General features: G+C 36.9%; 2 protein-coding genes across 2 annotated transcripts; one reads left to right on the top strand and one right to left on the bottom strand.

Annotated features, from left to right (window-relative positions):
• Positions 1–1,324: 1,324 nt before the first annotated feature.
• LOC147483064 (bifunctional nitrilase/nitrile hydratase NIT4B-like) lies at positions 1,325–9,733 on the top strand. The gene is made up of 5 exons (XM_086578312.1): positions 1,325–2,040; positions 4,718–4,897; positions 6,136–6,429; positions 8,526–8,807; positions 9,359–9,733. Exons 1-5 carry the CDS (start codon positions 1,446–1,448, stop codon positions 9,472–9,474), a joined length of 1,467 nt encoding a protein of 488 aa, XP_086434438.1. The 5' UTR covers positions 1,325–1,445; the 3' UTR covers positions 9,475–9,733.
• Positions 9,734–11,411: 1,678 nt separating this feature from the next.
• LOC147483063 (uncharacterized) lies at positions 11,412–14,323 on the bottom strand. The gene is made up of 3 exons (XM_086580297.1): positions 13,666–14,323; positions 12,710–13,144; positions 11,412–11,838 (listed from the first exon to the last, which is right to left on the bottom strand). The coding sequence occupies exons 1-3, from the start codon at positions 13,949–13,951 to the stop codon at positions 11,654–11,656; spliced, it is 906 nt and encodes a 301-aa protein (XP_086436423.1). The 5' UTR covers positions 13,952–14,323; the 3' UTR covers positions 11,412–11,653.
• Positions 14,324–20,404: the final 6,081 nt, after the last annotated feature.

The raw sequence follows: 20,404 nt of genomic DNA, 5'->3' as shown, positions 1-20,404 counted from the left end.
TTTCTTATTTTTTTAGTTTTTTGTTAATAAATTTTATTAATTATAATTCAATTTTGTATATAATGAATTCGATCTATCGGTTACTCGAGTCCATTACAATTTTAATTTGTTGTATAATTTTTTTTGATTGTCAATTGTAGTGAATTTATTACTTTTGAATCTACTTAAGGCATTGATTGGAATTTCGGGATTGAATGAAAATAAAAACAATTAAAATAAACGCTAAAGTGACGACAAAAAAAATGTACTAGTGTCTAAACATGTACAATTTAAAACAATGGTGGGATCATAAACCATGTTGGCGTAACAAGCTAGCTTGAAAATCCAAATTTTGCTAACCCTATAGATTTTTGAGAAAGCATAAATATGGGGATTATATTCCCAATATAGAATTTGTAAACGTTTTGTAAGTCTGTAACACCATTTTTTGCTATTAATATTAATTACCCTTTAGCCAAAAAAAATGTCTAAACATTTGTACAATATTCTTTATTGCGCCTAAGTGTTTATTTTTTTCCTAATGTCTTTTGGACTATTTTCCTTACAGTTCCAAAGAATTCATTTTTTTTTTTTTTTTTTTTTTTTTTTTTTTTTTTGGAATTTTAAAATGGTTTCCATAAGCATATATATTTGTAATAAGCATATATTTCTAGGCACTTTCTTCTTAAGTTCTTAATTTTCTAAAGCTAAATGTCCATGTATTTATTTTTTTCTCCTAAATCAATCTATTAAGCAATCAATCTTTTGTAATTCCAAAATTTACATGTCTTTTGTGATGGGATTCGAATTGTGTTTTTTTTATACTTTTAAGAAATATACAAGGAAAACAAAAATTCGACAAATTGGGTGTTATCTTATTTTAGTTTGTTTTATAGTGACTAGTTGTGGCTCACCCTCACCCAATTTTCTGGCTCCGCCACTCGGTGTACACATGCATAGTAGTGTTTGCATGTTTGTTATGCACATGTATACACATGCATAATAATGTTTGCATGTGTATTATACACATGCATAATGATGTGTGCATACTGGTATACATATGTAGTGCATATCATATATGCATAGTGGTGTTTGCATGTATATCAGAAAAATATCATAATTGGTATTAATAAAAAATAACTTGTTGACGTCAGCCCGAAAATGTCTTTATAGCGAAATTATTAATGATAGATGCCAACTGTAATTATTGTCCAAAAATGACGTCAGCCCCGGTTTTGTCATAAAACCGAAATTATTGGTAAATTTATGTGTTTTGGGCCTAAATTTATGTTTTGAATTGTGGTATACTCTAGAGGCCCATGCTGAGTAACCCACTGTTTGAGATGGGCCTTTCCAGATCCATCCACAACCTGAAATACTCTCTCTCTCCTCACACTCTGCAGTAACGAACACCGAAATCAAAACCAATAAACACCGATTTCATGAACAACTCAACTCACTAAAACATGAACGACTCACAACCCCAACAACAACCACAAAAAAGAAAACGACAACGAGTGGACTCATCAACACCCTCCGATCCATCAACAACAATAACAACAAAAATAGACAAAAGAAACAACAACAGTAGAATAAGAATACCAGCATCATGTGCAACTGGACTTGCACAAATAACACAAGAACTTGGCTTACGTTCAAATGGTGAAGCAATTCATTGGTTATTACAACAATCTAGACCCGAACTAGTTTCTCCATTGCCTAACAAACCACCTGTTGGGTCCAAAAAAACTGCTACACCGAAACTTAACACTACTGATAATAATAGTAATAGTAATAGTACTAATGTTTTGGTACCTAACCCAGTTGCTTTTGCTTATTCTGAAGATGGTGGGAATGGAAAGATTAATGCTTTGATTCCTGTGGGTGAGAATGGTGGTGATGGGGAATTTATGCTTGGGGGTGATGATGATGAAGAAGTTGAGGAGGAGGAGGAGGAAGGGGATGCATTTATGGGTGATCATTGTCGTGGGCCGAGGCCCACTGTTCGCGCTACGGTTGTACAAGCGTCTACTGTGTTTTATGATACGCCTGCGACATTGGGTATTGTTTTGTTTTCATTTTGTTTCTCATTGTTTGTTGGTTTGAGGTTTTGGGGTGTTTTTTTTGACATTTTTGTTATGTCAAGGTTGATACTTTACAAGGATGCCAAATTATTTGATTAAGGAATTTTAGGTGAAAAATGTACGAAATGAGAATCGTTTAGAGTGCATAGTATGATAAGTATTCGGTTGATAGGAAATGTGATGGTGTTTTGATGAACGTTTCATTAACTTATCCACTGTACTAAAAATAATATTTAGGTTATCTTAAAAGAAGGCCCCATTATGTCAGATACTACATATCCCGTGTTTCAGAGACAAGTAGATTCAACAATATGATTTGTGTATTATATAGTTATGTAGGTCAGATTGTTGCCACTTCATAACTGTGGTGGAAACTGGACACTTTCTCACGAAATTGAATTGTTACACTGCTTTTTAAGGAGGGTGTCATAGTAATCCCTACAAGATATTAAGTTTTGGGTCATAGTAACCTTTGGGTAATTTTGGTGCATTACATATATTAAGTTGCTATCACATATAGGTTATTTGAGGTAAACAAGAACTGAGGACAGTTTGGAATAATGAGGAAATGTTCTGACTTCTGACCATTGTGAGCAGAGGTAAAAATTTACTTGCCAGTGATGCTATAAGAGAGTTTTGAGTCTCCCTTACAGTAGTTATCCAAAGAGGTTTTCTTTGCCTTTATAAGATACATTTCATATTTGCACTAGGTTTTATGTTATTGTTTGTTGTTGATGTCTATGAAAAGGAGAATGGAATTGACTATTGAGGTATGGGTAACAATTGCTATTTTGGGGAATCATCCACAAGTTGATCATATGTTATTCTGTTTGTTAAGAGGATAGGTTGAATACTTGAATGCTTTGGGGTTGTATATAAAAGTAAACATGGTGCAAGCATACAACCATGTCAACCTCCAATTCTGGATTCCATCATGGAATGTGTCTTGTTCACGCAAATGATCACAAAGTTAGTATATACTGTTCCCTTTGGTAGGGTCTTGGTTATTGTTTCAATTGTCAACTGCCTTAGGAGCTTGTATTGTCTCAATCTAGGGTAATCATTACCTTGTTAAATGGAAAGCCTTAAAGACGAAGTGTTTGATAAGAAGATGAAGATGGTGGAACTCTGGGGGTCTCAGTGAATGGTTCACACTTAGGTTACATGGACACGCCCTATATTAAAATTAATCTGTGTTGAAAACGTATCCACGTGTCCTTGTCGGATACATAGTGTATGTAATATACCTCAATTTTTTATAATTCGCCATGTCAGACACTTCATATCCGTGTCGGATACGGTCACACATATGTGTGTCAATTAGGTTCACACATGTTTCCTTTTAAAGTTTTAGGAAGTATGACATTTTTTTTTTTGTGTGTGTGTGTGTGTGTGTGTGTGTGTGGGTATGGATGTGTTGGTGAGAAGAGCAAAGGTGGACAACAAGTAATCTCAGATGTTTTCCCTTCCTTTTTTCCAAGTACAACTCATAGATGATGTAGTTCAGTAGCTGTCTTTCTCAGGATAAACGTTAATCGTATCTTTTTTGTCTTATATACTTATAGCTTTTATTATTTCATTGGTATTTTACATCATTTATCAGATTTAAACCCTGGCAGTATTCCTTGTGTTTTGACGCTTAATCAATGTGATCATCACCTTCTCAAGAGTAAAGTTCTGTGTTATCATCAGGACTCAGGAGTTGTGGGTTTAGATGGTTGGTCATGTTCTAAAAGTCCTTGTGTTATATCTCTCGCTAGAAGTTTCTTTATACAAGACTAAGTTTTAGATTACTTTAAATAATTTTTTTTTAAATTTATTATCATGTAAATTTTGACGGCCCTTCATTCATTTAACTTTAGAATGGATAGGGATGTACTGGTATCTGTGTTGGAAATGCTGAGATTGTGACGATTGTCAGAATTTTCTTCTTGGGGCAAAGTGTTTGCAGAGGTTGAATCGTTTGTGATATTGCTGGCATGTGGATAGGAATATGGGCATGCTGATGGGGATAAATTGCAATCCATAGATTTCGTAGTAGCATCAAATGCCTTTTATTCTACTATTCACGTATTAGAAAGTTAGAATGGAATGAGGGGGAGAGGAGATCGTAGTAGCTTCTCTTTCGTTTTCCATTGTATCTGAAATCTGAATTGGTTATTACCAGATTTCTGTTTTGATGTCTTGTGCTTGTGTAACATATTGTCATAGATTTAATAATGTTTTGTGCACAGTTTTCATATCAAATTACGTACGGAACTCCATATCTGGGAATTATAGGCCGTGGAACAAACCCAAACACAATGTGGGCCTTAATCATCACTTATGTGGTTTTATGGACACGTTACAGTTCCAGTTATGGTTCCAGTTACATGTACCTGTTTGGAGACGCTATTATCTAATTTATACAAAGTAACTATACTGTCTTAACCCCTTAACAAGATTGTCCAGAGAAGAGTCTGAATCCTCTAAAGATTCTTATTTCCGTTTTCCTTTTTTGAGTACTCTGTTGGACATTGGTTAGCTGAGGAATCCTCCTGCATGTGTTGCTTAACTTTGCTTTGCTTTCCTTTACATGATTAATATTTTTTTTCCTTCTGCAAATTCTGTGTTTTCTAGTAATATAATCAAAGATTTTGCTTTTTTTTACGCAGACAAGGCGGAGAGGCTGATTGCAGGTGCTGCTGCATATGGGTCACAGCTAGTTGTGTTTCCTGAGGCATTTGTTGGGGGTTATCCCCGTTTTATCAACTTTGATATTACTGATGCAAACCATCCAATTGAGGAATATGAAGAATTCAGAAAGTATCATACTGCAGCAATTGATGTTCCTGGTGAGTGCCGAGTTCTCCTTTAACTGAATCAAGTTTATACTTCTGTTTGGGTGACCCAAAGAACCAGTATAGATTGTTGCTCAAAACATGGCAGAGAATATCCCACAATATATATTGTATATTGGTAATTCGGGAAAGGAATTCGATATTTCTTATATTTGCACTGTTCCATTTTTGCTATGTCCTAAAATATCGGTTAGATATAGTAATGGATTTGTTAAGTCATGGGTGTAGTAGCCTCTCCTGCTCTTAAATTGCGGTTTGGGGAATTTGAACCAAACTTGTGCATTATCTGCCCTTTTCCTTGAAATTCCTGCATCTGTGTTTTCTCGTTTATTAAGTCAAGTCGTAATGTATGTTTTTCTGTCTTATAATCTCGTTTCCTTCTTATACAGTTATAAATGAAAATCTGATTCTGACCGAAATGAAAAAATACATATGGCAACTCCGAAGGCCTCTTACAGATCCCAACTTAGGCAAACCGAGCCAATTCACAGAATGCCCTTTTACTCTTAGATAGATAGATAGCCAAGATCCAGTGGTGTCAAGGTCTATATAGAGCTAACATCCTGTATTCCTTCCCCTTTTTTTTCCCCTTATTTGTGTCAATTTTTGTATTTCTTTGTGTGTTAACAGTGATGTAGACGTGCTTATATGCCTGATCTTGATATATGATGAATAAATTGGGGTTAAATATATTTTTTCGGCAAAGAAGCGGACATTTTCTCTTCGTGGAATTGATAATGCGGGGATTCTGAAGATTTGAAACTTTCCTTTCAACTCTTTTGGTCCCAAATGCTTGAGGGAGTCTATTCCTCCTTTTAGTTGCATCCTGGTCCCAAATATCTGGTACTTCATTTATCTTTATAGCTTCTTTCATCACATAATTCATGTATTCTTCCGTCTTCCCTTTGCTTTTCTGGAACACTCATTCCTTTTAAATTTTATGTGGTCCTGCCATATTAGTCTATGCTTCCGATGAACTAGATTTGTGTTAACTTGCTCGTCTACTATCACCTATTGGAATTATTAATGCTACGAATAAGCCCATTGCCCTCCTCACTTAAAGCACTATTGCATTTCTGTCATATACATCTGATAATTGTTTATTTGCTGCCAACACTATGCACAAAATCTATGTATTTTATGTTTGTGCTTGTTATCAGTTATTTTTTGTGCCAAATTTTATAAGTTTCTTGTTTTAATTAGAATCTAATGTTTGTTGTTTGACCTTATAGGTCCTGAAGTTGATCGATTGGCAGCAATCTGCCTAAAATATAAAGTCCATTTAGTAATGGGAGTGGTAGAGAGAGTAGGAGTCACACTCTACAGCACGCTCCTCTTTTTTGATTCGCAGGGGCAGTGTCTTGGTAAAAATCGCAAGCTTATTCCAACTGCATCAGAACACATGATATGGCAATCTGGGGAGAAAGCGACACCCCCGGTATATAAGACATCTGTTGGAATGATAGGTGGTCTCGCATGCTGGGATAATAGAATGCCCCCTTTAAGAACAGAGTTATATTCTGAAGGTAAATATTCCAACTCTATGATTATGATATTTTATTACTTTCTTTTATGAGGTCGGAAGAATTGATGCTTCACATGTTCACCAAATTAAATGCTTGGCATGATTCCAAATGGCAATCCCACACCAGAGTGTTTGAACCTGTGAATACAATTTAGAAACCATGGGACTGGTAGCCATGGGAACCTACAAAAGTTTTTGTGTTTACATATATACTAGTCATGTGCACGCTTGATGAGCATCTCACTAAAGTGTGAGTTTTGGTTTGTATTTGTGATATTAAACATAAATTTGTTATCAAAATTTAAACTGGACCTTTGACTATGGTTTAAAACTATGTCATACAGATCCATCATCAAAATCACTTACTGTGTTATGAGATACTTTGATCGAATTAGTAGTATTAAGTATTTAGTAATATAGTCTAATTAGTATTTAATATTCTAGTAGGTTCTATTTTAGTAGTTGGTTTCTATTTAGGAGTCCTTGGAGCTCAAGGATTGAATTGCATAAATAAGGCCTTTGGTCTCACAAATTAGTTGGTTGATTTATTGAGAATATAGTAGTGATTTTCGGATTAAAAGTGTGTTGATTTTAGGGTTGACTAAAATCCCCTTTTTCCATCAATTTAGGGTTAGAATTAGTCTTAGTTTATCAATGGTGTGTTGATTAAAGTTGCTTCTGCCTTTAATTCACATCATACTTCTAGTCCATAAACTATAGAAAATAGTCAAATACTTGTTCATATATTGGGTTTTGGATTTATTTAGAGGGCTGAGATTATGACCATACGTTGGACAACAAAGAAATTGGTGATCTCCCAACCTAGAATCCCCTCACTGGTCTATACTAAGGGAGCTTCTGAAATTATTGAGGTTGGATGAAATTAGCTGTTTAAGAAATCATGGAGGTGGTCTAGAGAAGGGGAATCCAGGATCACAGGTCTTTTCCGAGATCAGAATGGCGAAGTGCTTAGTGTGTTTCTGTGAAGTGGGCTGAAGAGCGAAAGTAAAACCTGTTTATAATGTTGATTTCTCATTTCGTTTGTGCTAAGAGACTAAGATGTCGGTATCTCAACCGTTTTTGGACTCTATATTCTGTATGACAATATCAATCATGGTCAGAACCAATGTTAGGGACTCATGAAGGAAGTTGTCCAAGCCCTCAATACTATGGGAAGGGGGCTATTTTAGTCTTTTCATAGGAGATATTAAGAGTTTGTGATCATTAAAGTATGGCCATTGTAATTCTAAGGACATAAGTTCCTAGACTGGAGAAATAAGTGCACACTGTGCTCATGCTCATTCCTAGAGAAGGTGTGGTGATATTGGTATTTTCCTTTAACCAATTAACTTATTTAGGAATATCTTCATGGTCAAAAAGAGTTGTTCAGCAGACTATCTTGTGTGGAAGGGTGGTAAATATTGGATGTTTTCATTTATAATTACTACTAAATTGGTTGAGGAATCAAAGATCTTGAAAGTAGTCTATATTTTTGGCTATCCCAAATCATAGGACCTTGTTAGCTGAAGCATCATCAGTTACATAGAATTTTTATGGTTGAATATGATAAAAGCCTTTACTCATGACGCCTTAAAGAAATTGGATACATACTAAGGGCCATTGTATCAATCAACAGTATAGATCGTCTATTTGTAGAGATACATTTATTAATATTAAATATTCCTGAAATAACCGAGTTATAATTTGAAGTTACAGACTTCAAATTATATTGTGAAAGACATATTGTGAAAGAGCTATTATGGAATATCTATCTTTCACACTGCATTGTGAAAGATTATATTGTGCTTTGAAACTCTGTGTAATGAGCTATTGTGGAATATCTAATTCTGAACTTTATATCCACATGGCTTTTACGCAGCTGTTAGTATATGATGCATAAGATGACTATCCAATATAGACAAAATCTCAAAAGTCATAACTGGAAAAATCAGAAAAACATATTATCACAGATATTTAGACTGTCATTTCATGCATGATCATTCAAGCCCATATTGCCCTGTACTCTTTTAGGCATACCTATCAAGAAATAACACCTATAAACAATGACATTAACAAACTTTTTGTTATTTTCTGCAGGAGTCGAAATATATTGTGCACCCACAGCAGATGCGAGGGATGCGTGGAAAGCATCGATGACCCATATCGCTGTTGAAGGTGGATGCTTTGTGCTATCTGCAAATCAGTTCTGTCAAAGGAAAGATTATCCTCTACGACCAGTAAATGACTCCAGAGATACAAATGGAGATCTCTCGCCAGACTCAGTTGTTTGTTCTGGAGGCAGTGTCATTATTTCACCATCAGGAGCTGTTTTGGCAGGACCAAATTGCCAAGGGGAGTCCCTCATTTCAGCTGATCTAGGTATGGAAGATTTTCTTCTTTAAAATGCATTAAGAATTAAAAACTGGTCATTAGTAGACTGTTAAACCATCAAATCTATGGTCAGTAGAGCATATGTATCTTCATCAACTGAAATGAGATATCCAAGACATGCCCAGTTTGTAGGTATGGTGTCATTCATTTAATTTTCACCATTGGAATAGATCATCTGCTAGATTAATTAGGTGTCTGGTAGGGCCATCCCTCCTTCCTCTTCACTGTCATTTTCTGGCATGTTTGCCCTAAGCATGCAAAAGAGGAAATTGCAGTATAAGATTTACGTCCTGGTGTCTTGGTACATAGCCAATAACCAATGCAAATTCTTTATTAAGAGCACTTATTTACCTGCTCAATGGGTGGTCAAGAAACATTTATTAGGAAATTAACAAAATGCTAATGCACTTTCTCACTGGCTCACAATTCAACTAGTTGGACTGGGTCTAATTCTGAAGTATTGCAGCTATGTGAATAATCCTGTGTTTCAAGTGCACACTGATACTGATCACCTATATTTAATTCTCTAAAACTTGCAGATCTTGACGAAATCACCCAAGCGAAGCTTGAGTATGATGTAGTGAGGCATGCGGCTTCCCTTGGTTTGAATCGTAAACTAGTCTCCTCGGTATCTTTTGTTAAAAACGAAGGTTAACTGTTGTTGAACTCTAATGGCAAATCAAGAGTCCCACCAAATTATTTATTGGTCATCATAGTGATCTCGTTGTCCTTTATTGACAGACTTCTTCCTTGTCAACTATAATTTAGATATTGAAGCTGGGTTTTGTTGGTTCCAGCAAGTGAGTTTTATAGATTGTGGTTAGAGATTAGATATAAATAACATGATGCAATGGGGTTTAAGAATATTGTAGATACGAGATATAGTTGAATGTCAACTTTCAGGTTACCAAAAATGTGGTAAGGTTACCAGTGTACTTTTTGTTTTAAGAAACTCTGAACCTCTGTAGATTTCAACTCGTATAACTCGTGTATTTTGGAATAAGACATATAGTCCCCCCCGCCTGTAATTGATATTGAACCGTAGCCCTTGATTGAATCTATCGCCGTATGAACCAAGAGAAACTGTTCAGCTGCTTTATTCAGTTGTGACGTTAGCACAGGGACAAAGGTTTTCTGACAGTCCGCAGGCAGTAAAATGGAAAAGGGCAGAAGGCAGCAGCTAAGTAGTGTATTGTAGTCTGTAATCTGGGTTGGATGAGAATAATGTTTCAAAATCCTTGCATCGTAAGAGAGGGTAATGCAGCTCGAGTCATGATCTTGGTGGAATTTAGAAAAGATCCATGCTGTAAATTGTGCTGAAGACCATAGACCTGCATCCATCAGTGTTCCCTTGTGCACATTATGTAGAAGTCATGCACCTCCATCCTTCTATCCTTCCCTCTTCCTTGGGTTATGTTCTGTCATGGCCTCAAAGGCCTGATAACAACAACTACCTTTTTCAGCTTGCAATATTTTAAATTTTAATATGCCAGGCCATAATGTCAGATATTACATTGTCACGTATATTTGTTTGGTTGCATAATGTTGGCTTACTGATTAATTAGTGATGCAGTTTGCTCGACTGTTAAATGAATTTCATGATTGATCGTGTTTTTTTTTTTTTTTTTCCTTCTTTTACTGTATCACCGTCTGTTAGTTGGTATCAAACCGCTGGGGACAATTGGACGAAAAAAGTGTGATCTTTCTTCGGATCTGAATTTTTTGTGTTGGTAGAACAATTCCTCACCCTAAGAAGTTAAGAACCTAGTCAAATGGGATTATTGAATAATTAGTAGTGTTATTAAATGAGTTCTAGAACTACTTTGAAATAAGTAATTTGAAAGGTCAGGAATGTCATTCTTTTGGGTATCCATTCAGATGTTGTCTAGAGGTCAGAAAAACGAGCTTGGAATATGGGCATTTAGCCATTTACGACTTTTTCATTTTGACATTTACGACTCTAATCAGCCCTTTGATTCTATTTCCCTCTTTATTAAACTCAGGATTCTGTCATTCTATTTCACAATCAGATGAAATATTTTAAGCTGGCATATAACCATTCAATGGGGTAGGAAGGCAGATGACATGTATACCTAGCATCTCAAAAGGGCCAACACAAACAGATTCATATATCTCAGGGAAGAAAAATGTCTTCAATTTTATCCACTATAACTGAATTGGCATAATGAAGGAAAGGAGTTTGCTCGTTACTCCATTGCTGAAAGCCAAGTTCTAATGGAACTGATATTCTTCCTCCACAGAATTTTTTTCCCTGCTTTCAGAACAGAATTTACAAATGAAATCTCTTATTTGTTCTGCAAGTAGGCTTGTACCAAGTACCAACTACAGCAGGGTACAACCGCAGCCCCATGGAACCCAGTGGTCTGACGTGTGACTTCATAACATTCGGTGCAACTGAATTACGTTTACAAGTTATCACAAGAAAAACAAATCAAGGGCAGATAACATCCTGGAACTTTCAAATCAGCCGCAATATACATGAGGTAAGCTGGTGCTACAATTAAAGTTAAAACACGCCAGGTACATGTAGCAAATATTGGATCTATGGAAGAGAACAGTGTAGTACTCATATCCTACTCAAAAACGGCATCCATACCTTGCAATTAAAACTTTCAAACAAGGGCACAACAATTTTCCCAGTTACTTACCCATATAAATTGTATTCGAGAAGGAGATTTGGGGGCTTAGACAATGTTTTACAAAAGAAGCTGTAATACAGCAAAACATGATTAAATATTCACATCACAATGCAGTTGAACCTTCCTTTTCCTTCTCGCATTTTATGTGAGACCGCATCATCCTATTACAACAAGTCAAAGCTCATTGGCTGCACCTTCAACCTCTGGAGCATGAGAAGTATCAGTTGGAAATGATACTCCATCAGTAGGAATAAAAGACCATGCTAAGGCCATTGAGCCAAGCACAAGAGAAACACCAACTGAACTCCAAAGCCACCTTTGCCTTCTTTTCCTTTTTTGCCTTCGAGTGCGTTCTATCTCTGCATAAAGCAACAAAAACAATGTCTCCACAGATCAAAATCACATGAATCAGAGACAATGGAAGCAAACTTGGCTAAAATGCCTGACATATACTGGGCCAAAAACTTTCATTTGACAGCAACACTAACACCAAACCAAATTATGAATAATGAATTTTGGCATATTCATATATTGTGTGTGAGACTCTTCCCTTGGTTGACGAACACAGAGAAATCAAAGTCAGTGCTTTATGACCATGCGCCTAAAATTATTGTTGCAAGCTTGAACATTCTAAGCCCTCAGACATGAACAGCTATGAAGGTGCTTAATCTGATAGATTATTAAGCGTGCCCAAAATGGCAGCATTACTGAGCCAAGTTGGGCACTGTGTTATTACGTTTAGCATAACACTTTGATCAAGTTCACATGATTCTGCAAAGAAGGTAACAAAAGAACGTTTGACACAAACAAAAATCAATGCATTTTCCTTTTGAAATAAACTTGTAGCACTGGTCAGAAAGCACAAAAAGGACAGTTGTCTTATTAGGGCATGTAAGGTTTACTTCTCTTTGATAAAGTATTAAACCATGTGCTGTGAGGGGGAAGAGCCTCCTCAAAGGTTTAAAGGAATTTTGTTTGTGACTTCCCATTGTCTCCCCAAGGCAAGCTGTAGATTTGAATAATATAAATCATTTTGTTCAATCAAATGCAGAGCAGACAATTTAAACTAAGATAAAAGACCATAAATATGATTGAACAACTAAACCAAATTAAAGGTTCAGGCAACCAAAGAATGAAATCATAAATGAAAGATTCAACACAGAGAATGCTAACAAGCAACTCTGACCAATAGTATTTAGACGAATAAAAGTATCAAAAAGAAAAACTCACCAACAGTTTCTTGGTTTCTCAGAGACATCTCGCTGTTAACAACTTCATAATAATGTAATCGCTGGGATAGTCGAGTAATCTCAAAGTTCTTAGAATTGATCTCGGATTCCAGTTCTATCTCAGCCTCAGCCTTTGCAGTCTCCCTCCCGACCGAAGTAGAAACAGCACGTACAAGAATGATTTGTTGGCATAGCTCTTCTACAGGATCAGCTTCTGACTTTTCATCCTCTGTTGCGTTAGTTGAAGGTGTAGGAAGTGTCAAACCCTCAAGGGATAGCCTCTGTGCAAGCCTCTCCCACTGTGTTTGAACTATATCACGGGCTTCCTCTGCTTGCTTACGACTATCTATCTCCATCAACAAACTCCGTCTTATTTTACGCAGCTCAGCCGTAACATCACGATGAAGAACATGTGGGCTACATTCACTTGAAAGTTCTACACCAAGAAAGAACTCGAGTAAGCCACAGAAACAACAATAACAAAGCCTTACCCTCAAATATTTTACATTAGCTAACCATATCTATAACAATCCTTAAAATGATTTAGTGTAACACTTACTAGTCTCTAACTATTAGTATTTCTAGAATAAGAAGGGAGTAACACACGCTTTATGATTAAATCAATTTGCAGAAACTCAACGGAGAAATTCAGAACTTGCTTGGTCAACTAAATAAAAACAGTCTGAGTAAAAAGGTAGCATAACTCCAACAAATTCATATGCCACTTGAAGACTAAAATTCATGTTGTTCCCTTTTCTTTTAAAGAACACTACACTTACATTTCCCTTCTAGTATTCACTCTAACCTTAGACCTTAAAAATATTGTATGGGAAATTTCCTGGTCAAGCAATTTATAAGCTAACCAAACCGCCTAATGGTAAACACTAAAGTAGAATGCTTTAACATAATATTTTGAGCATAACCTTGAAATTGATACATATACACATAAATACTGACCTTCAATAGCATCGACAAACTTCAGAGAACCATAAGACTCACTCCCAGCATTATTAACATCTTCAACACTCAGGTCAAAGAACCGGTCACTCTCCCCTTCAACACTGCCAACTACACTCATTGATTCTTGTGGGTCAAAAAAGTCCTCGTAATCTCCTATTTCATTTCTAATAACTTCCTCCCCCGGAGATTTTGAGGAAATGGTTTGCATATTACTACTACTAAGGGATGCTGATTTGGGCTGGAGAAATCTGTCTAGTGATAATGATGTGAATGTTGTAGGCATGGTCTTTTTTTTCCTTTTTCAAAACATGAAATTATAAGTAATTTCGATATTTTCCGAGCTTGTTGTGAAAGAAATGATATTGATATATTATGGAGGCTTGCCTTGGAGAAAAAGATTATTAGGTCTGTTTTTGTGTAATAACCCCGCTCTTTCTGGTGTGTCGTTGGGGCCTACTTTGAATCTTTTTGTTTAATTTGTTGACTAAGCACAAAGGGAGGACTTGAGGGTTTGTTCACCATTTCGACCAATAGATTGGAGACAGATCGAAGCGGGTAATTTTGGAAGCCCAAGGTCTGGGATAAAAACGGTAAGCCCATCATTCTTGTTCTGTTGCCCTGGGCTTAGTGTAGGCGTGCTCATCATTGAGGGTGTGGAAGCAAGACTTTGAAGTTTCAAGTGGAACATATACATCTGATTTTTTATTTTCTTTTTCGATAATCCATCTGATTCAATATCATATAGAACAATATTTTGTATCTAGATACAACCATACTCTCGAGGTAGACCTGGACCATGACCAAGATCACCTATGACCTATCCACCATGCATGGGACAGTAAGGTATACGGGATAAAGTATTTGACTAGGTTTTAGGTTTAGCCCATCTTACAGTACCCACTGCATGTCAGATAGTAGATCCAGATCTGAAGGGTGATAGTTACAAGTATATTACAGGGAAATCCAAGTGGGTGTTTCTTTTCACGGGAGGTTGGAGGAGCGTGGCACTCGGAAATCCAAGTGGGTGTTTCTTTTGTCAGGAGGTTGGAGGGCACTCTTCACCACGTTCAATTCGGGTTGGAACCTGGTTAAAACTAAGATTGTAACGGCCATATCTAATAGAGAGTGTAAAAATCCACCTCCACATAGGTGCCATAAGGATTATACACTCTATCTAAATCTCAAATACATAAAGTGTATATTTACTATTTGTAGTCCATTCAAAATAATGAAAAATGACAGGTTTGGTCTGTCGGGCAAAAGCTTAAAACAAATAGTGGTCTACTTGTGCTTTGTAATAGTTGTAAATCACTAAGCGACGGACTTAGACCGTCGCAAACAGAAAAATAAAGCTTCAAACATGAGTTGAAGTGACGTCCGCGTTTTTAAGTTAAACAGACGTTACTATAAATGACGTTTGGGTTTTTTTTATTAACTAATAGCGGGATGGGGAATTCCCCACCCCATCTATTAACTAATAACTTATTACCTACGATATACAACCCCCATTGGAAGGAGTTTTTTAGCATTTGAAGTGTAAATTTTACACTTTATACTATTTACACCCCCCATTGGAAATGCCATAAAGAGTAAAATGTTGTCCTGTGAACCTGGTTGGCAAGCTTGCCATTTGACCGAAGAAGCAAATAGAATCCATATAAAATTAAAGCCAAAATAATTACAATTTCCCTAATAATTTAGCTCTGCAATTTAAGAAGTTGGATGCGTAGTATATTTGTAAATGTACGAGAAATTGTTTTGAAGCACCAACAAAGTATCTAAAGAGGCACTATCTTAGCATTAAATACCAAATTTTCAATAATTTGGTGTTTTTTCATCTTTAGGACAGACATACTTTGATAAAAACACCAAAGCAAATACCAAATCGGCCAAAATTTGGTGTTTGCTTTGGTGCTGTATCAAATCTCTCTCGTGGTTTTGGAAAAACCGCGCGGTGTTTCCAACACCGCATGGGATTGAGCTAGAGTGTGGGGTTCAATGATGCAGTTTTGCGAAAACTGCACGGAGAGAGGGAACATGAAAAATGAAGAATAAAGAGAGCTACGCAGAAAACATGTGGTTAACAGATGATAGTACGCGGTGTGCGACACACCGCGCGGCTTCTGGAAACCTCGTGGGCTTGGGCTTCTGTGGTGGGCGTCTATGACGCGGTTTTGCGAAAACAGCGTGGACTATATGACGCAGTTTATCCAAAACCGCGGCATTTGATGTCAACTTTTTGATATCGCTCCTGAAGTTGGTTAATATAAGTTTGGTTTGGTTTGGTTCGGTTAAAAATTTTGGTGTTTTTTTGGTATTGCTCCTTACAGATACTTGTGAGGGACATATATTGTCATCAATATATTTGCGACACGTGTCAATGTCATTGATCATATCTTAAGACTAACTTAGTGGATCATTACAATTGGTCATCTCAAGAGTCATGAGTTACCAAATTGTTACAAAATGAACATTAATACGTGCATCAATGCAATACTAAATGTCATTAACCAATGGAGCACCAAAGGGAGGAGCGAATTATATATATTTCATTTCCACTCTCAAACAAGAAGAGGAGAATTCTATGCTTCTTCTCCACTCTTCATCTTCTCCATTCGCCCATCGATCATTCAATCACATAATCCAAATAATGAACTACGTTCGACTTGATTTTAGTTCGTCAAAGAACTGGATACGTAGGCAGTTCGATCATTCCAACTCAGTCACAACATCATTCTCCCCAAATTTCCTACACACGTAAGGTTCGCCCAATTAAAACATTTACATTGGCGTCGTCCGTGGGTCAAATTTCTTGGAAATTCAACTACTATAATTTTTGTTTCTTTAACTTACATTTCTATACGTTCTATTTCCAATCCCAAGAAGCGTGGTGATAGTCACTCTGAAGGAATTGATGAGGATCAGTCATCAAACAAAAGCTAGCTCATGGAGTTACTCAGCTAGTACATGAAAGATAAGTTTTCCCATTATCTGACATGTATGATATACTATATATTTTCTTAACTGGCCCATCCTAATGGTCACATGGGTTATCTCTGCAAAAAAATCACTACGGAGGGGTCACCCAACCTTGAAAGTTTGTGTGTGTTTAATAAAAAGCAAAAGCTTTGTTTACCTACCTAGGTTCTATGCTCAAATAATGATTGTGCACTGTCAAGGCTCAAAGGGAATTGAATCATGAAAATTTTGAGACCACATACTCCCTTCTCTTAATGCCTCAGTTTTAGTTATGACTTATATCAGTACATAACAATCTAGAGGAGCCAATATCATATATTCATTTATTTGCATCTTCAGTTATTACATACTTGCATCCAGTACCATTTGGCATTTGATATAGACAATTGAAGATGTTATGTTAGAGATGACCATACCTTTAACCACCGTGAGCTTGATTAGCATGTCGACCTCATAAACAATATGCCCGATTTGGTAATGAACACCTTAACATAGTTAAAATTCTAGTTATGTTTAAGGATCGATCTATCGACTTAATTAATCATGGTCGATCTATCAGATCTCGAGTTGTTCGTTGTGGGCTCGACAAAAGAACCCCATGGGGCCTGGACCAATCTTGGCTTTGAACCACCTAAATGTTTGTCCCGACAAGAAATTACAGGTTACTGCACTTGTTTGCTTGTTGTGTACTGTACACATTTATTTCTTTTTTGACAAGAAACTTTCAGTTTACAGAGAATTGCTGCATAAGGAATCTTCTTCTTCAAATATGTGTACTAGCTACTACTTTCGGTGATGCTAATGATCTTTTTGGTTAAGGCAATATAAACAGAATGACATAAAATTATGCACTACTCACACCTAATTTTCATCACATGTTGTTCCTACATACCATTACATCGGTTACTTAATAACTATGCAATCAATATTAAAGTTTGTATACAGGAAGTCGATCAAGACGTCCTCTAGCAATCAAGAAAGGAATTAAACAATCTGGCTCATTCTTACATAAGGTGACCTCGCAAAATTCGAGACTACTACTGCTTTTTCCTGGTGTAGCTAAGCTGTTATAGGAGATACAAATTCGATCTTCGCACTTTACAACCTCATCAACCCGTAGCTACTAATGAATTTTCTATTATAGTTGGATCCTTTGCAGGTCGGCTATTCTTTGAACATACATGGGGCTGCATTACTTGTACATGTCTTTTACGCTAAGAACTGCAGGCGATCTACATCCATGGATGCTCAATTCAACTCCGTTTTGATTTGAGATCAAACTCCGAACTAGGGGATAGCTATAGCCATGTCCTATGCAAAGTCCAATTGATATAAGATTTATGCTTAACGCCCCATACAAATCGATACTACTAATTACTTTTCATACAACACCCTCCTTGGCAGGTCGCTTGCACTTCGAACTGGTACGTGCAGCAGATATACATAACAACTCAAGCTTTCAGTCGACTTAATTAACACTGTACTCAGATATTGAGAACTGGTGAATTAAGGAGGTTACATAGACTCTATACAGATGACTATCACAAAATGCAGGAGTTGTTTTGGAGCAAGCTTTGGCGGCATAGTCAGTTCGTTGATTCCACTCCAAATTTGGGGCTACGATAGTTGTGGTCACTTACAATATGAAGTGAGGGATACAATAGATGTGGTCACTTACATTAGCATGTTGAACATATTCATTCTGAGCTGGATCGACTATATAACTTGCATTTTCAATGACTAGTATTGCCATTTGGCATTTGGCATTTTGAGTGCCACCTTGCAGGACATCCTCACCCAATGTGCAAGGGCTCGACTAAACTATCAACCTTGCATTATACTACTAATTTCTATATCTACAACTCGACCTACTATAGGTCGATTACACGTACTCCGAGCTGGGACTAGCTACAACGATTAGCGTAAATCTAGTGCAGGTCAATCAATCTCCAAACTGGGGGATAGCCACAACCATCTCTGAACTGGGGCTAGTCATTGTTATCTAAACATGTTCAATTTAGTAATTACGATGCACATCTCTAGAATTATTACTGTTAGTTTGTACTAACTATTTGGAGTTAGCACACATTTTTCACAAGTCAATCAAGCTCTAAAATTGGGGCAAGCTACAGTCACGCCAATTCAAGGCTAACTGTCAACCATAGTAACGCCCCCAAAAGGCTAGCTAACAACCAATCAGTTAGATGCCCTGCTAAAACCAAGTTCGATTCAACTATAGTCACGCCAATTCAAGGCTAGCTATCAAATCAGGACACTTATTAGAGCCGCCCACTCACTAGATCGAGCAGGCAGACTCACTCGGGTCACGATGCTCACTTTAGCTCAAACGCTACATAGTGTCACCACTTCTCACTAGTTGGGGACCTATACTTTTAGGACTGACTTAGTGCAGAATGCTTACTTAAGCACGAAGGGTCACTTGACCTACGCTCACTCGAGCAAAATGCTTCCATAAGCGCTAAAAGGTCCCTTGACCTACTGGAGCAGATCACTTACATAAGCGATAGAAGGTCTCTTGACCTACACTTACTCGAGCAGAACGTTTCCATAAACGCCAAAAGGTCCATTGACCTACTGGAGCAGATCGCTTACATAAGCTATAAAAGGTCTATTGACCTATGCTCATTTGAGCAGAACACGCTAAAAGGTCCCTTGACCTATTGGAGCAGAACACTTACATAAGCGATAAAAGGTCTCTTGACCTACGCTCACTCGAGCAGAACGCTTCCATAAGCTCTAAAGTGTCCCTTGACCTACTGGAGCAGAATACTTACATAAGCGATAAAAGGTCCCTCGACCTACGCTCACTTGAGCAAAACACTTATATAAGCACTAAGTGGTCCCTCGACCTATGCTCACTTGAGCAGAACGCTCTCACGAGCTCAAAAATGCTCTCTCGAGCTAAACTTTTTACTAAGTTGAGGACCTATACTTTTAGGACCAACTAAGTGTGAAATACTCACTAGAGTAGAACGCTCACACGAGCTCCAATGCTCTCTCGAGCTACAATCCATTTGGACATTTCCAAGAGACGAGACACATATATAACTAGAACACAACTGTTCCACTTGGACACGTGTCAAACTATTTCTCTCGTCAGATCGTTCTTAAGAAAGCACGACCTAACGAGAGGGGGCTGTGTGAAGGACATATATTGTCATCAATATATTTGCGACACATGTCAATGTCATTGATTATATCTTGAGACTAACTTAGTGGATCATTATAATTGGTCATCTCAAAAGTTGAGTCATGAGTTACCAAATGGTTACAAAATGAACATTAATACGTGCATCAATGCAATACTAAATGTCATTAACCAATGGAGCACCAAAGGGGGGAGAGAATAATTCTATATATTTTCTTTCCACTCAAACAAGAAAAGGAGAATTCTATGCTTCTTCTCCATTCGTCATCGATCATTCGATCAAAGAATCCAAATAATGAACTACGTTCGACTTGATTCCGTTCATCAGAAAACTGGATACGTAAGCAGTTTGATTATTCGAACTCAGTCACAACATCATTCTCCCCAAATTTCCTACACACCTAAAGTTTGCCCAATTAAAACCTTTACAATGATCTTATGAATTTTGAGCTCATACATCTTTGAGGATTTTAAGATATGGTGCCTAGATTATTGAACCAAAATTTCAAATATGCGACAACCTCTTTAAAAATATCGGTATCCTTTGGGGTATTTTTTTTGGTATCCTTTGGTTATTTATTTTGCAAA

The sequence above is a fragment of the Coptis chinensis genome, chromosome 8 (assembly GCF_015680905.1).
Source record: "Coptis chinensis isolate HL-2020 chromosome 8, ASM1568090v1, whole genome shotgun sequence".
In the NCBI taxonomy this organism is placed as follows: Eukaryota; Viridiplantae; Streptophyta; class Magnoliopsida; order Ranunculales; family Ranunculaceae; genus Coptis; species Coptis chinensis.
Note: the sequence above shows the minus strand (reverse complement) of the source record. Positions and strands in the feature narration are given on the sequence as shown.

Excerpts from the sequence above, each read along its gene's own strand:
- LOC147483064 (XM_086578312.1), top strand. The coding sequence starts at position 1,446 with ATGAACGACTCACAACCCCAACAACAACCACAAAAAAGAAAACGACAA. Across the intron at positions 6,430-8,525 it reads AACAGAGTTATATTCTGAAG|GAGTCGAAATATATTGTGCA; the intron begins GTAAATATTCCA and ends TATTTTCTGCAG. Across the intron at positions 8,808-9,358 it reads CCTCATTTCAGCTGATCTAG|ATCTTGACGAAATCACCCAA; the intron begins GTATGGAAGATT and ends TAAAACTTGCAG.
- LOC147483063 (XM_086580297.1), bottom strand. The coding sequence starts at position 13,951 with ATGCCTACAACATTCACATCATTATCACTAGACAGATTTCTCCAGCCC. Across the intron at positions 13,145-13,665 it reads GTTTGTCGATGCTATTGAAG|AACTTTCAAGTGAATGTAGC; the intron begins GTCAGTATTTAT and ends TTCTTGGTGTAG. Across the intron at positions 11,839-12,709 it reads GAGAAACCAAGAAACTGTTG|AGATAGAACGCACTCGAAGG; the intron begins GTGAGTTTTTCT and ends TGCTTTATGCAG.